This window comes from Onychomys torridus, chromosome 9 (assembly GCF_903995425.1).
Source record: "Onychomys torridus chromosome 9, mOncTor1.1, whole genome shotgun sequence".
Classification (NCBI taxonomy): Eukaryota; Metazoa; Chordata; class Mammalia; order Rodentia; family Cricetidae; genus Onychomys; species Onychomys torridus.
Genome location: NC_050451.1, coordinates 5,870,567 through 5,886,961, shown reverse-complemented (window position 1 = coordinate 5,886,961; position 16,395 = coordinate 5,870,567). Strand labels below are relative to the sequence as shown.

Here is a 16,395-nt window from a genome sequence, read left to right as displayed (position 1 = left end):
ATGATGTGACCGAGGAAGGACACCTACCCTTCAGAAGACACCTGCTAGATACCTAAACTAATTTTTTTTGCTATGGACTAGGGATGTAGCTCAGTCGCAGAGCACATTCTTAGAATGCCAAGGCTCTCAATTCAATCTCCAGCACCCAAAACAGAAATAAAAATTTGACCATCAATTTATATACTGTCTGAATTATGGCTGACTTTTATCGGATAGTAACAAAAGGCACATGCAGTAGTACTAAAAATTGGCAATAAATAGTCCAACATCTACGTTTTTCAGAAAAGAATAACTTTTCATGTTCTCCATCCTCTCATTTAAAAAAATCCACACATGTAATAGTCACAGCTGCAGCCACATAAAGCGAAAGTGCCTGGTGTTCCCTGGCAGAGTTTCTAACTCCTCATACAACTGCCATGTTCAGCCCACTGCTGACTCCACTGGCAGCCACTTAGAGGGGAAGCCAGTGACAAACATAAACTTAAACTCTCATCAGATGCAGGCACAGAAAATACCCCTTGGCTTCCCTACATGCCTGCAGGAATGAGCCCTGGCCCAGGCTCTGGGGCCCGGAGCTGATGCTGCAATAATGTCTGTGAGAAGCAACCGAGACCCAGAATAACTGGCTGAACTACACCAAGGCTCAAAGAAGCTACCGGGTGCTTTGTCAATGGAACCCTAAGAAGGCCCCTGCAAGCTAAAGGCCACCATTTACTGTTTGTTTTAGAATTTCTAGCATTCCAAGGACAGTCAAATGGAAGTGGAAAACCACAGCTGGCTACACTCTGCCATGGCTCATCTGTGGCCTCGGTCTCTCCAACTGCACATCCCATGCCCAGCCTCTGGCCTCCAACACGCACATCTTCACGCTTGGCAGAGCCTTCAGATACCATGCTCCCTTCCCTTAGGGGAAGCTTTTCCTGACCAAGTAGTTAGATTACATGTCCTGTCTACCAGAATCCTAGGCTCCCCAGGAGTCTCACCCACAGTGCCCACAGAGAGAATTCCAGCACAGAGAGAAACCCTCCTCTGTCCCCCAGTTCAGGTGGAAGCCAGAGGGCAGAGACTGGCCTAGAGCTCACAGCGCACACTCAATAAATGCTGAGCACTGACTAATGCTCAGAACTGGGCTCAGGATAAGGAAGACAGAGGCAGAGAAGCCTGGTTTGAAAATCATCTAAGTGGGTCATCCAGAAATGTTTCTAGAAACTTCCTGTTCTACCTCATTTAGAGACTTTCTTAATCCTACCCACCTTACTCTGTATCTTACTTACTTTGCCTACTAGATAAGCATGATTACAGTCTGGGACAAAGACTGACACATGGAAGAGGGCAGCTAGCTACATACAATGTCAGAGAAATTCTTTTTTTTTCCTTTCTTTTTTTTGTGGAGCTGAGGATCGAACCTGGAGCCTTGCGCTTGCCAGCAAGTGCTCTACCACTGAGCTAAGTCCCCAACCCCGTCAGAGAAATTCTTAACTTAGAATCTTAGAATAATAATAATAATTTAAAAAGAGGTAAAGGGAAGCTCATTACTTTTAACAATTAAAAACAAAATACATAAAACAAATTTTGTTGTTGTTGTTGTTGTTGTTTTCCGAGACAGGGTTTCTCTGTGTAGTTCTGGAGCCTGTCCTGGATCTCACTCTGTAGACCAGGCTGGCCTCAAACTCACAGAGATTCGCCTGGCTCTGCATCCCAAATGCTGGGATTAAAGGCATGCACCACTGCCGCCCAGCTTCAAAATTTCTTATTTTCAAAACTGAGCTACATTTTCAGAATCCCCAGTGGGTCCACTTGGTAATAAAACTGATTTCTGTACCCCAGACAGTAGGAAGAATCAGGGAACTCAATTTTGGTTCCAAGTTTGTCCAGGATCACCTGAAAAGGATAGGTAAAATATTCCTCTACTTTGAAAAGAATTCTTGGGATAGGAATTGAGTTGCTAGCTCTAACCTATATTTATATGACTAGGAAGGGAATGATGCTTTTGATGAACACATCCTCATGTTTTCCTTTATGCTGTTCTTGTAACAGGTGCTGCTGCAGCAAAGCGAACAATGCGGGTATTGTATTCTCTTGGGGTGGTCCTACTTCCTGTAACCCTGTCAGACTCCAGTGGTGGCCACTAGAGTACAACCCACTGAGATGAGCTCTGAGGAGAGAAAACCAGACACAGACAGCAAGCTGTTTCAGAAGCCTTTAACTGGGAAGGGGAGGCTTGCATTCCAGAAAATATCATTCCCCACTGCTGCATTTATATCCTTGACCAATGAGCCAAACAGTGGTCTGTTACAAAGACTAAATGAGATAGGATGTGTACAAAACATCGAAGAACATACATAGTAGGTGGCATCTGATAATTCTACTCTGTAATCTTTATAAAAGATATAAACTCAAGGGCTAGAGAGATGTCTCAGCAGTTCAGAGCACTTCTTGCTCTTGCAGGAGATCTGGGTTCAGTTCCCAGCACCCACACGGTGGATCACAATCATCTGTAACTCCAGCTCCAGGGGATGGAGCCTTCTTCTGAACTCCATGGGCACCAGGCACATATGTGGTACACATACATTTATTCGGCCAAACAAAACAAATCTTTTTTAAGTTTTTAATTTTTTAAGCCTTTACTTATTTACCTTTATTTTATTTTATGTATCTGGTATTTTGCCTACATTATCTGTCTGTGCACCACTTACAGAAGGGTGTTCTGCTGGGAACTGAATCCAGTCCTCTGGAGCAGCAGCTCTGCTCTTCTGCTTAGCCATCCCTCCAGCTTGCTTTTAATTAAAAAAAAAAAAAAAACAAAAAAAAAACAGTAAAATCAAGAAACTTTAGTTAACTGTAGTTTAAACATGAACAACAAATAAATATCAAAACATCTATTGCAGCTGGGATCACAGTACAGACCCCTAGTCCCAGCACTTAGGAGGTAGAACGGGGATAATCAGGAGTTCAAAGTAGCCTCAAATACATAGTTTAGGGCCATTCTGGTCTACCTGAGCCTGTCTCAACCTCAAATGTGCAGTGTTTGGAACGGTCACCTCAAATGTGCAGTGTTTGGAACGGTCACCTCAAATGTGCAGTGTTTGGAACGGTCACCTCAAATGTGCAGTGTTTGAGAACGGTCACCTCAAATGCGCAGTGTTTGGAACGGTCACCTCAAATGTGTAGTGTTTGAGAACAGTCACCTCAAATGTGCAGTGTTTGGAACGGGCACCTCAAATGCGCAATGTTTGGAACGGTCACCTCAAATGTGTAGTGTTTGAGAACAGTCACCTCAAATGTGCAGTGTTTGGAACGGTCACCTCAAATGCTATGTTTGGAACGGTCACCTCAAATGCGCAGTGTCTGTAATGTCGTCATTGTTCTCTCAGAACATCTCTTCAAGTTCTTCCTAGTTTGACAGTCTTGCCCTCAGTGTTGTCTTGTGGCACAAGAGTTCAGCAGGCAACAACTACAAGCTGCCACTTGTAGTCTTGTCCGCTGCAGTCTTTCCCGTGGGGGGCAGGGTGCTACTTGGATCCCTGTTTTACAGGTGAAACCCAATCTCACAGCTACCAGCTGTGAGCCTGACAAGCTGACTTCATGAGCTATGACTTCCAAGTCAGATGTGGCAGCTGGCCAGCCTTGGACAAGTTTCCTGTTGGCAGTGGTGGGGTTCTTTTGCTTTCGTTTGGTTTCTCTTGGGGGAGTACAGACAACTTTGAGGAGTTGGTTTCTCGGTCTACCTCGTTGAGGACTTGCTTGTGGTTCCCACCACCGTGCAAGAAGGGTACCCTAGGCTAGCCAGCCTGTGAGCTCCCAGCAAATTCTGTCTCTACCTCCCATTTCACTGCAGGAGCACTAGATCACAGACATGCAGCATTCCATGCAGCTTTGGACTTCAGGGAACTAAACTCAGGTCATCAGGACTGTATGACAAGAACTTGTACCCATCTCCCCAGCCTCCTGGACAAATTTTGAGATTACACATACATTTTATATAAAGAGTTATGTACTCAAAAAGGTATTTCTCTATTTCATTACAGCACTCTGAATGGGTGTTTTCCAAACTCCCAGACAAGGGTCACTGACGACCTTTGTAAGGAGGGTAAACCAATGCTCATATCTTCAATGTCTGTCCAAAGGTAAGCAGTACTCAATGACCTTCTGTACAGTTAGCTGTACAGACTTTGGGCCTAGTTAATCACCGTGTGATTTTTTTTTTTTTTTTTTTTTTTACAAAATTTCATGATAAAGTTTATTATTAAAAAAAAATCAGTGTCAGGTGGTGGTGGTGTACACCTTTAATCCCAGCACTTGGGAGGCAGAACCAGGTGGATCTCTGTAAATTCAAGGCCAGCCTGGTCTACAGAGCAAGATCCAGGACAGGCACCAAAACTACACAGAGAAACCCTGTCTCGAAAAAAAAACAAAAAAACAAAAAATCAGCAATACTACAGATTACTTCTGTACTGTCGCGTGATTCCATCCCCACTTATGAATACACAGGGAAAGTGACAAGCCACTGTCACCTGACACCTACAGACCCTTCAACAGAAAAGCTGCCTGGCAGTTCTGACTACAGATGATCTGAGCTGAACCATCCCACGAGACACACTTAACACCAGACAAATCGATGGAGACAACTGCCCACACCAACCCACTAACAGGACAAAGTATGCCTATTAACGGGAACTGGCAAACATGAGGAGCCTGGGGCAATACAGTCAAAACATGAGCAGGCCCCTCCCCGACGCCACTGCCCTCACTGCCCTGAGGCAGCTGCAAGGATCCCTGGGCCTAGCACGGTTTAAGACTGGAAGTGGGGTAAGAACACATACCACACAGTCAAATCACCGTTAATAGTATGAAATTTCAAACCCAAGATCCTTCTCCACTAACTGCAATCTCCAAGAAGGCAATTGTACAATGGCAGCACAAAGGGGACAATGTGATTTTTGAAGGCACAGCCAGACACCAAGCTGGGTATTTAATACTGTTTGCATTTGTGTGCTGCGATGGCTTTTCTGTTTCAGACAGCTAAGACTCCCTTGCAGATTAGCCTCATTTTGAAATTGGGGGACTCAGTGCTTCACTTTTCTTATCTCCCTTTTTACAGTTTATCTGGTGGATTTAATTGGTACATCTGAGCATATGAAATGCCCTCAGTTAGGAGTCCAGACCTCATGGGGTAAATTAAGACTGGTGCAGACAATTATGCCCTGAGCCAAGAATGAAAGGTGTGCACAGAGCAGAAAGCAGAATTAGTCTTCATTTGTGTCTTGGTTCTGTCATTTCAAAGCCAGCATGCTCTCTAAGAAAACATGCCGGGGGCGGGAGGATCAACTTCCTTTTCTCTTTAAAATCTAGATTCCTTGGGGTTGGGGATTTAGCTCAGTGGTAGAGCACCTGCCTAGCAAACGCAAGGCCCTGGGTTCGATCCTCAGCTTCAAAAAAAAAAAAAAAAAAAAAAAAATCTAGATTCCTACAAAGGAAGTTCAAAACAAAACAACCCACTTACTTCCTTAACAAAGAATTGAGCTCCTGGAAACACACAAAGAACAATCTTCAAATTGTTATATTTAGGTTTCTAGAACAAATTGAGATTAAACTTTAATCTTAGACTTCCAGAAATCAAACTTACTTGCACCTTTTTGCAAGTAAAACAACTGGATTTTGCTTAAGTACGTACAGTCTAAAGCTGCTGAATGTCCCCCACATCCGAGCAAGGATCCAACTGAGGAACAAACACAGACAAACTGGAGAAACGGGAGAAAGGACCCACAGCACCAAGGCTGGGAGAGCAGGCCTTCTGAGAGCACTGTCTTCAGCAGAGTACCCAGAGGTTGTACAAAACCAGTCTGTGCTGCTAAGCCCTGCTGCAGCACCTGCTCCTTACTAAGGATGTGCAGGCAGTTCACTGAGCAACTTAAACCACAGCTGGACCCTGGACAGGGTGGAGCTGGCCGCCCCTCATCCCTCTACACTGCCCCCAGTGAAAAGAAAAGCCATCTAGGAGACAAAACTGAGTCCTCTAAAGCAGACGCAGACGTGCTGGCTTTCTCACAGTCTTCCCTTCCGGGGCTCCCGGCGCTGCTGAGGCCGAGTGCTGCTGCTTAGACCCTTCTTATCTCGTCAGATGCTATCCTTTTGAAAACCAGAGAGGACCTCTCAAAGTTCATAGCTTGCTTGAACCCTTTCAGGATCGGATCCTTGGCAGCACGATGTCCATGTGCATATCAAATCTCCATACTAGGATCCAACTCACCGAGTCCGCAGTGAAGGGCAGTGGGGAGCATTAGCTTCCCAAATGATAAAGCCTGAGACAACTAGAAGACATTTTGTAACATTTACACAAGGAATTGAGCCTTTATCAGCCATTCAACTCCAGTTTATTCCCATAAAATAAAGTAAAAAACAGGACACAAGAAGATAAAAATGTAAAATTCTTGAATGCACTAAAGTGAGTTAAATCTGTTTCTGGGCCACCATCTCTCATATTTACTCCGAAATAAACCACCTCTGTTGCTCTTTCGAGGTGAGACTATCTCTTTCACTGACAGTGAGTGAAGTTTAAGAAGCCTTCGCCCTAAACCATCTCCAACTCCCAGATTCCAGGTTTCCTGTTTGCTTTCGTGGTCATCAAAGAGGCAGCTATGCACTGCTTCTTGGCACCACCTTGTGGTCACATGTGGACACTGTACTTTCCACCAACCCCACAAAGGAAGGAAACATTTCCAACATCCCCCAGTTTCCGGCCTCAGCTTAGTGGTGAGACCATGGGCAAGTTGAGTATAACATATTTGTAGGGCCACTATAACCGTAACAAGGCAAAAACAGGTATGTACAAGCTCAAAGACTGGAATAATGAAGAAAAATATGTACAGGGTTTTCCCATCTTAATACTGCTATATATTTACAATTAAAAACAAGTGGAGGAAGAGGGAAGCCTGTAAGGCCAGCAGCAGGATAAACTGGAACCAGTTGCAGGCTGCAGCCCTATCATTCAGCCCTGTGTGCCAGATGGTCTGAGAAGCCCATCACTTGACATAGTGTTTCTGGCCTCTCTTGGGTTTAACTGACTGGAGGTGAGGGCTGGAGGAGGGCTACCTCCAAAGCAATGCCATATTGCTTAGAGTTGAAGACAGAAAGCACTGCATCTCAGACCCCAAGGTCCTTACCAATGTTTTCCAATGGCCTCAAAGGTGGAGACTCTCCTCTACCCCCAGGGCCTCTCTTACATAAGCACAATACCAAGGCATACAAGGAAAGATTTTAGGAAAACCAAACCGGCCAAAAGCTATGGTCTCAGGAGGGAAACAGCAGCCAACATACACAACTTAGCAGTTTCCAACTCAGCCAGTGCCACAGCACACCTGGATAAGCTTTGGGTGGAATTCCCATGCCTAACCTGTACAGTCATCGCTGGGAGCAGAGTACCCAGAGGTTGTGCAAAACCAGTCTGTGCTGCTAAGCCCTGCTGCAGCACCTGCTCCTTACTAAGGATGTGCAGGCAGTTCACTGAGCAACTTAAACCACAGCTGGACGGAACCAGAAGCAAGGGCTTCTGGGTATGAATTAAAGCTAAGGGTAAATGCTAACCATACTCTCACTGACAGAAACCAACAACAGGAAGTCTAGAAATCCATGCCTCTCGGCCCTCCCTATCTGAGCAGTGCTGACTACTGCTGGGGAAGAAGGCCGGAGCCAGGACAGTTCTGTTTTCCCATCTCAAGATCAAAGAGCTGGTGGGAACGCTGTTGACTGATGTCCCTTGCCCACACAGTGGAGCCAGGATGGACATCACTGAGGGACTCTGGTATCCATCCCCAGCCGCAAAGAAGGCCTGGACCTCCTGGAAAACAGACCACTCCCAGAAGCTGGAGCTGGCAGGTTGAGAAGATGCTGAGTTTCTGTTCTGATGGGAGAGCGTGGATGTCAGGCATCTCCACAGATCACCACCATCACCCATATCGCTAAGGCAACACAAATCAGACCCAGAGGAACCGCTGGCCTCCAGAGCACACAGTGAGACAGAAAGAAATAAACTACAAGTTCATGGGACAGGAAAGAAGGCCCTCAGGCTGGGCTCTCAGCCGTCCTTCCCGCTTGGCAGAACCGGGAGTCCCAGGGGCTTGGACCTGCCTCTACTAAATGTACCTCCCATGGGAGGCCTTACCTTCCTGTAGGAGGGAATGGGGGGGGGGGGGGGGGAGGCCGGAGGGGCAGGAGCAGGGAAGAGGGGGATTTTTGATTGGAATGTAAAATGAATTAAAAAATTTCTTAATAAAAAAAGAAAAAGAAAGAGAAGGGAGGACGTCCTACAGAGGAAACTCTACAGTCCCTAAAGATGCTAACAGGGTGGTAAAGGAACAAATAAGCCACGCTTCCTCAAGGCCAGAATGTCTCTAAGTTTTAACTCCTCTCCCATCCTTAAACACGAAAGGCACACCTCATAAAACTAGAGTACAACTTCATTTACAAATGGAAATTCTTTACCATAAACAAATAAACCAATTCATATACTTTTACTTATTTTTAACTATGTAATCTTTTGAACAATGTAATTTAGAAAGCCACAAAATCGCATACATAAAAACTATAGAGACCCTAAGTGCTCCTCTCTATTGTCTCGGGTACATAGGCCCTTGCTAAACATCTCTGTCCGTCATGCTGGAATGTGTCCCATCCCTCATCTTCACTCTAAACATGGTAACTCTGTTGCACTGACTTGTCCTCAAATGCTTTCCTGTGGCATAATCAAGGGTCTGGCTTAACTGAGTGAGGCCCTGAGGGGTAGCAGTGTTGGGCTGCACCTCCTTTTTCGCTGGCATGACACGTGTGAGACGCAGAGGCAATGTTACACATCCCACAAGGACCATGCCAATGTGTCTGAGCTGGTGCACAGACAAGGCCCTGCACTGCAATGCACTTCCTCCAGAAAGTCTCCTCCATCCCGTCTGGGTCCATTGCCACCTTCATTCTTAGGCTCTGTATCAGTTCATGTCCACTAACTAACAAACAGCCTATGGACTCCTTGCCAGAACTCTTGAAGCCAGTCCCAGAATGCAGACATGCACTCAAATGTGGAAGCAAAGACCAAGCAACGGAGTTAACCTCACATCACAACTGGGAAACGAGCACACAGCACCCAGGTAGCAAGTGCCAGGCACAGGTACAGCTGACCTGGCCACTGTGCTGGGAGAGGTTACCATCTGGGGCTAGCTTCCAGCCTTGACTAGCCAAGCAGAGGACCTGTGTCTTGCAAGGACACAGTAATTAAAGCGTGGTCTGTGTATCAGCTTCAGAAAGTCTGGTTAGTGTGGAGCTCTCTGGAGCACCAGCACTGTGTTAAGAAAGACAATGCTAATGGATACCTGCACACACAGCAAAGGAAGGACCCACAAACACTGACTTGGAAGCACCTGCTTAGGAATACTCAAGAGATTTGATCTACAGCAGCTCCTGGGTCCCCCCTGAGGATCTCAGTGCATGAAGGAACGAGAACCACATGGAAGGGGACAGCAGAGGGAGACACAGGTCACAAACAGTCAGAATATCTAAGACTGAGCTGAGAGCCTGGGCCTAATCAGAGAGAGGAGGAGGAATGTGACTGCTGTCGTCCAATCTAGAGAGGTGACAGTGCAGAAATGGCCCACAGATTGCTACAGAGCAGCTGACTAAACCAGCAGCTCTCAACCTGTGGCTGCAACCCCTTCAGGGGTCCAACCACCCCTCACAGGGGGCACGTATCAGATATCCTGCGTATCAGATATTTACATGACAATCCCAACAGTAGCCAAACTACAGTTATGAAGTAGCAGTGGAAACCATTTACGGCTGGGGGTCACCAGCACACGAGGAACTGTGTTAAAAAGTTGCAGCACTAAGGAAGGTGGAGGACCACTGCACTAAACAGAGATACCTTGTAAAGATGAGTTCTGAGCTAGTGAGAAGCCTGTGACTCTCAAGCTGAGAGAACCTAAATCCTAGGATGTTCATTCTAGGAGTTTCCTACCCTCACATTCAACAGTGTAAAAGAGCAGCGTAACGAGCAGGCTATAATCAATATGTACTTGTTAAGTTCTATATAAAGTTCTTAGCCTGGTTACATATGCTGAAACTTTAAACACTTTAAAAAACGTTTTCTATACTGGAAACTATGGATTGCTTCTGGTCATTCTATGATTAACAACCCTGAAGTTCTTTTTCAGTTCAAGGACTACTACTCCAATTCAATCTGTCTAAAAAGATCAGCAACACATAGCAGAATTCGGTGACTGGCAAATTTCAAACATTAATATGCTTCTCAATACTTAGCATTCTATTTTCTTTTAACAGCCCCCAATCAAAAGAGTACCAAAGGAGATGTAATATAAACATTTCAATGTGTATATCTGCAGCTTAACAGCCTTAATAACTAGCTATAAAATTTTAAGAGCTATCGTATTTTGGTGGCAATTAAGAGTTATTGATATTTCTGAAATTCATCTGAGATTTTACTGTAACTTTAGCAAAAAAAATGGATGATATGGCTTTGGAAATAATAAATTGTTTTACAATCTTAACATTATTAAGAAAAACTTATTGCCATGAAATTAAACTATATCCACATTTAAAATTCAATCAAAATAAATTGCTATGTTTAAAATACATTTAATATTGACCCAGTGTAATGAGAAGACTATCTATTGCTCCATTTATAATCAATACGCTATGACTAACACTTCTACTAATTGTCTTCGTAAAGACTGACACTATGCACTGTTTAAAGCACTGAGCAGTACTCAAACATTGCAGCTAGTAGGTGTGCACAACAACTGACGTCACAGTGGGAAAGGACAAACAGAAGCTCCTCCCCGCCAATGTACACCATACAGGAGCTACTAGGATGCAGCATCACTGGGCCTAAGTCATTTTTAAGAAACTGGGCGTGGTGGTGCATACCTTTAATCTCAGCGATGGGAAGGCAGAGGCAGGTCAATCTTTGTGAGCTGGAGGCCAGCCTGGTCTACAAAATGAGTTCCAGGACAGGCAGGGCTGTTACACAGAGAAACCCTGTCTTGAAGAAACAAGGAAACTCTGAAAAGGTTATGCAATGTATGTGGAGCTTGGGCTAGAGTTACAGCGTTTCTGAACTAAAGAAAATCCACCCAGAACGGCCAATGGAAAGCTACTGGAAACACTATCAATCAGGTCTCCTCTCATTGCAAATAAAAGCACTGCTGACTGGCCAAAGCCACCCCAATAATAAATATTTTAGAAGTATTGTGCTTCCTTTCCCCTCTGACCTCTGCAGACCTCTTACAGAGCTCACATAGAAACCTTGTGCCTGTGGTGTGTGGAGTGCTTTTCCTGGCTCACAGAAACTACTCAGAAATGGCGACTGCAACTCCATGCAGACACTCACCTCCCTCTTCTCTCGCACTAAGTGCTGACAAAGTCCTGAAGGTAAAAGCCAACTCAGTCTCAGCAACACCCAATGGCAGCAAGGGGGAACGTGTGCCGAGCACACACTCTATCTTCAGCATTATGGTAGTCTATAACTCTGTAGACAACTATTTTCTCAAAATCAAGGAAGGGAAAATGTGAGAGAGAGCATAGTTGCTTGTATGCCACAGCACAAGCTTCAACTTTTTCCAAAGGAAATTTCTCTAAAATGAATATCCTACCTCGTAAAGGAAAAAAACCAAAGGCACCACCTTTTCCTCTCCTGATACTTGCTGCAGGATGACCATGCTGAGCCAAGTCAACTCAGCTCACTTGTCAGTCCTCTCAGCTCTTGCCCAGCCTTCCCCTCGGCTCCTCATCCCAGACTTGCCTCTGAATTTAGAATAAAGACTCTGAAGTCTTTGGGGCCAGCTCCACTAAGGAGTCCTGTCCAGGTTCTTATGGGCTACGGCAGCAAGTCCAGCTTCTGCACGTGGGTGTCTAGTGCAATGTGGATCTGGAATGCTAAGGTCTTCAAAGGGCTGCCTCCTAATAGTCAGTGAGTGGCACAAGCCCCTGCACACTAACCTTAACCGCTGCTTAAAATAATCTTCATCGCCGTCATCTCGGCACCTCGCTACCTTGCGACCTCCTCCTCTTCCTTCCCTAGCTTCATCTTCTTCCCCAGAACTTGGGAAAAAGTCATCATCGACCTCATGCACTGGGACTTTCTTCTGGTATTTCCGGCCCTTCCGCAGGGGCTTCAGTTCATAGCTGATGTCATCGGAAGACGGGCTGGCCACTGCTTCCTCCTCCTCTTGCTCTTCCTCCTCTTCCCCATCGGTGGGGAAGGACCCAGACTCCTCCCCATGGGTGTCTCCCTCAGCCTCTGGCCTCACAGCAGGCTCCAGACGTTTCCTCCCCCATGGCAATCCCACTTTCCCTTGGAACTGCAGCGCCCTCTTCTGGAGCTTCCTGATATGCTTCTTCAAGCGCTTATCTGCTTGGGAGAGGACTTGGCCTCTCTGGTCGGGTTTGGTGTCATTTGGTCCTGCGCTTGACTCAGATGTGACCGCGGCCTTTCTAGATGCTCTTTTGTTAGAAGTTCGTTTCTTCCTTTCAAAAGACAGTTGTGCCTGGTCTGCCAAATATTTTTCAAAGCCTGATACTTCATTGAGCATTATCTTTCTAGGCTTTTTCTCCTGTTTCTGAGGGGCTGGGGTACCAAATGGTGTCATCTGGCCAGTGCGGATCAGCTCTTCCCAGGCAGCTTCCTGGGCGGGCATGAGCATACTGCCAAGACATGATGGCCCGGTCTCTGAAAAGGAAACAAGGAAGACTCAGGTAAACTCTGAGACAGCACACAGGAAACAACCACTCATTCACAGACAGTAAGAACTTCCAACAACTCACAAAATAATCAGTGGACTGAAGCAGAGCAAAGTTTATTACGGCATTTATATAATATATTCCTGTTTAAAAAGGTAATTTCTCAGTAACTTGTCTCCAAAATATGACACTATGTAACTGTGGTACACGTATGTACCACCGAACACTGTGCAGCCATTTTTTAAAAGATGGAATTATTATACCTGTGACAACACAGAATGGAGACCGACCTGAAACAAGGCGGACACAGGAAGACAAGTACTGTGTGCTCTCCCTCACATGGAGATCTAGAGGAGCTGATCTCACGGAGCTGAGAGTAGAATGTGACCATCAAGAGCTGGGAAGAACATTGGGAGGACAGGCATGCTGACCCATGGGCTAATCCCAGTTGAACAGCAGCGGAAGTCTGTGGTGCCACTCCACAGCAGGAGGAGTGCAGAGACAAGAACTCCTGGGTGCTCCAATAGCTGGAATAAGGGTTGAGATGGTTCACCATAAAATAATGATGATGTTTGGGAAGACAGACATGTTTAACCTAATTTACATATTACACAATACATATCGTTGAAAAAGCACGACGCCTCATAAATACACTAAATGTTTACCTTACTATACACTAGTTCTCTTGTCTACCTTTGAATTTGAGTAAAAATGTGTCAATTATAGTCCTGTTCCCTGTCAAAGGCAGGCTTATCTACACACTATTGATTATAAATAGACAAACTTAGCAGTGTTTCCTCATCAGTTAAGAAGCAGTCCATGAGAAATGATCCCCCAGGTTTCCGTATCATTGCTTTGCCCAACATTCAGATGGACCTCCGTTCACGGAATCAGCTTGCCTAGCTAACAAAGACATGAAGGACTTACTCTGCACTGCCTGCATGTCACTACCAGTCACTTATAGCATGCTCTCTAACCTTCTGACATTGCCCCAAGGCACTGCCATCTACACATGTGTTAGGCTGCATTCATAGCTATCCCAGGACACATGTGGCCCACAGGACACAGATGGCACATGCCTGGTCAGTTCAGATATGGGAAAACTGAATTCCACAGTTCCAATACAGTGAGTACTCAATAGCTAGATGTGACCAATGGCCAGCACACTAAGCAACATGAAGAGATCCCCCTCACTACGGAAAGGTTCATCAGAGAGTTGGGAAGATGGCCTGCTGTGAAACATGAGGATGGAAGTTTAACTCCTCAGAACCCGTGGGAAGCCAGGCATGGTCACAAAGTGCTGTAACCCTAGCATTAGGGGCAAAGGCAAGTAGCTCACTGCCTAGCTAGCCTAGCTGGAACAGCAAGCCCCAGGTTCAATGTAAAGCCCTGTCTCCAGAAAGAGGATAGAGAATGACAGGGGAAAGTCCTGATATCCTCTCTGGTCTACACACACACACACACACACACACACACACACACACACACGCACGCACGCGCGCACACACACGCACGCACGCACGCACGCACGCACGCACGCGCGCACACACGCACATATACACAGATCTACTTAATAACACCATGCTAGACATACGATGTGAATAACATGAAAAGATGAACTAAACATGAAGATATGCCAAGTATAGTCACCCAGAAACACCCCTCTCACTAACTGAAGCTGACCTCCAGTAAAATACTTTATCATGTAATCAGAAAATAAAAGACCTACAAGGCCAATGTCACCAGTTTTTCACTAACCCCTGCACTGAAATAAAATATACTTCAGAGTACACAAGTCATAAGCTCCATGAACATTCACACAAAAACAAGACCTACAATTACAATCAGCACCCAGATCAAGTAATAGAAATTACTATATTCCTGGAACACCCTCCACGCCACTTCTCGGCTTCCAGCCTCCCAAGATAGTAGCAGGCCTGCTTCTAAGGATGACTCATGCCTGGCTGCATTCGTGTCTGCCTGCTATGCCTGGCATTCTGCATGTGAGATCCGTACTGATTTATTAAATTGAGCTGAACATTATTCAATTAATGTTGCTACTATTCTGTTAGTGTACTGCAATTCTCTTTCTACTATTAATGAAGCTTGGGTGCTCTCCAGGTTTGGGCTGCTGGATTTTAGAACAAGGCTGCCATGAATACTCTAGTAGGCATCCTTCGATAATAGCGGGCATCTGACTCTGTAGTATGTTATGCTTTAGCAGACTCTGCTGAATAGATTTGCAGAGTGGTACTAGCTTAAGCTTAAAAGTGTAGGAGTCCCAACTGGTCCATATTCTTGCCATTCCATCATTTTACTGATTCCCACTGAAAACAGAAGGCTTTTCAGATTCACTGGCCTCATGGACTCCTTTTGTGGACAAAACCTAAGCACACTGTTCTTAAGTCTCTGTCTTTACCCTTTTTTTCTGGATATGTGTGTGTGTGTGTGTGTGTGTGTGTGTTCTTTAATGCATTATAATTCAAGCCCTTTGCATGTCCTACAAATTCCTCCCCATCTACTCTGCAGCTCCCCTTCTCCCAGTCAACACACCATCTTGACAAGCAGCTCTTGGCTGTTATTAGAGTCCACTTAACAAACCATTTTCTTCCATGTGCACATTTTTGCTCTTGCTTCAGTCTCTGCCTCCCCTACCCCCAGGATCATGATAATGTCTTCCCTGTGTTATGTTCTCAAAGACTTTTATCATTACATTAAGATCTATGATCTGCTTGAGATATAGTTTTATACACAATGTAACAGATCAAGATTCATTTTATTTTTATGTAGATTAGTATTATGGATCAAAAGACTGTTCATCATAGCACTGCTTACCATCTTTGTCGTAATCAAGTGGTTATTCATAGGTGGACCTGTTTCCTGAGTCATCTCTTCCTGGCCTGTCTGAGTATCCTCGAGCCAACACCACACTGTCTTAATCACTACAGTTTTATAATGGGGCTTGGCATTGTGTTCTTTCTCTTTAAGACTACAGTCTTACTCTGTAGGCTACGCTAGCCTCAAATTCATAGCAATCTTCCTGATTCAGCCTCTCAAGAGCTGGCATGGCAGATTTTAGCATGGGCTTGTTAATGACCTTTACCTTCAGCCTATGTGTCTTAGACATGCCATTTGTCGTTTTTAAACGGCTCAGCTTTGTGTTGGAGCAGCGTTGAAACTATAGCTGTGCTGTGGGATGCCTTTCTGCATGCTGTGAACATGTGTTATTCCATAAGTGAATAAGTAAAGCTGCACTGGCCTATGGCAGGGCAGCATGAAGCCAGGTGGGGAAAGCCAAGAGAACGAAGGAGAAGGCGAGTAAGGGAAGATGCCAGCTGCTGCCCAAGGAGCAGCAAGATGCCAGCAGACCAGTAACGCCATGGCCACATGGCAACTTATACATTAATAGAAATGGGTTGAGTTACATTATAAGAGCTAGCTAGCAAGAAGTCTGACCCATAGGTCATATAATTTGTAATTAATAGTAAGTCTCTGAATGATTATTTTATAAGTGGCTGTGGGACCACAGGGCCAGGGCAGGACCGTAGACATGTTATCACGGAACCAGGTAGGACTGGAGAAACTTAGCTGCACAACTGGCTAGAAATAACATCTTTATAATACTGTATCAACTACAGTATATCTTCCCATTTA

General features: G+C 45.2%; 1 protein-coding gene across 1 annotated transcript in view; it reads right to left on the bottom strand.

Annotated features, from left to right (window-relative positions):
- Ercc6 (ERCC excision repair 6, chromatin remodeling factor) overlaps positions 1 to 16,395 on the bottom strand; it is a 75,892-nt gene that overhangs the window by 47,275 nt on the left and 12,222 nt on the right. The window contains exon 5 of the mRNA XM_036199750.1: positions 12,001 to 12,730. Within this exon, the coding sequence (XP_036055643.1) occupies positions 12,001 to 12,730 (730 nt within the window). The remainder of the gene's footprint in view (positions 1 to 12,000; positions 12,731 to 16,395) is intronic.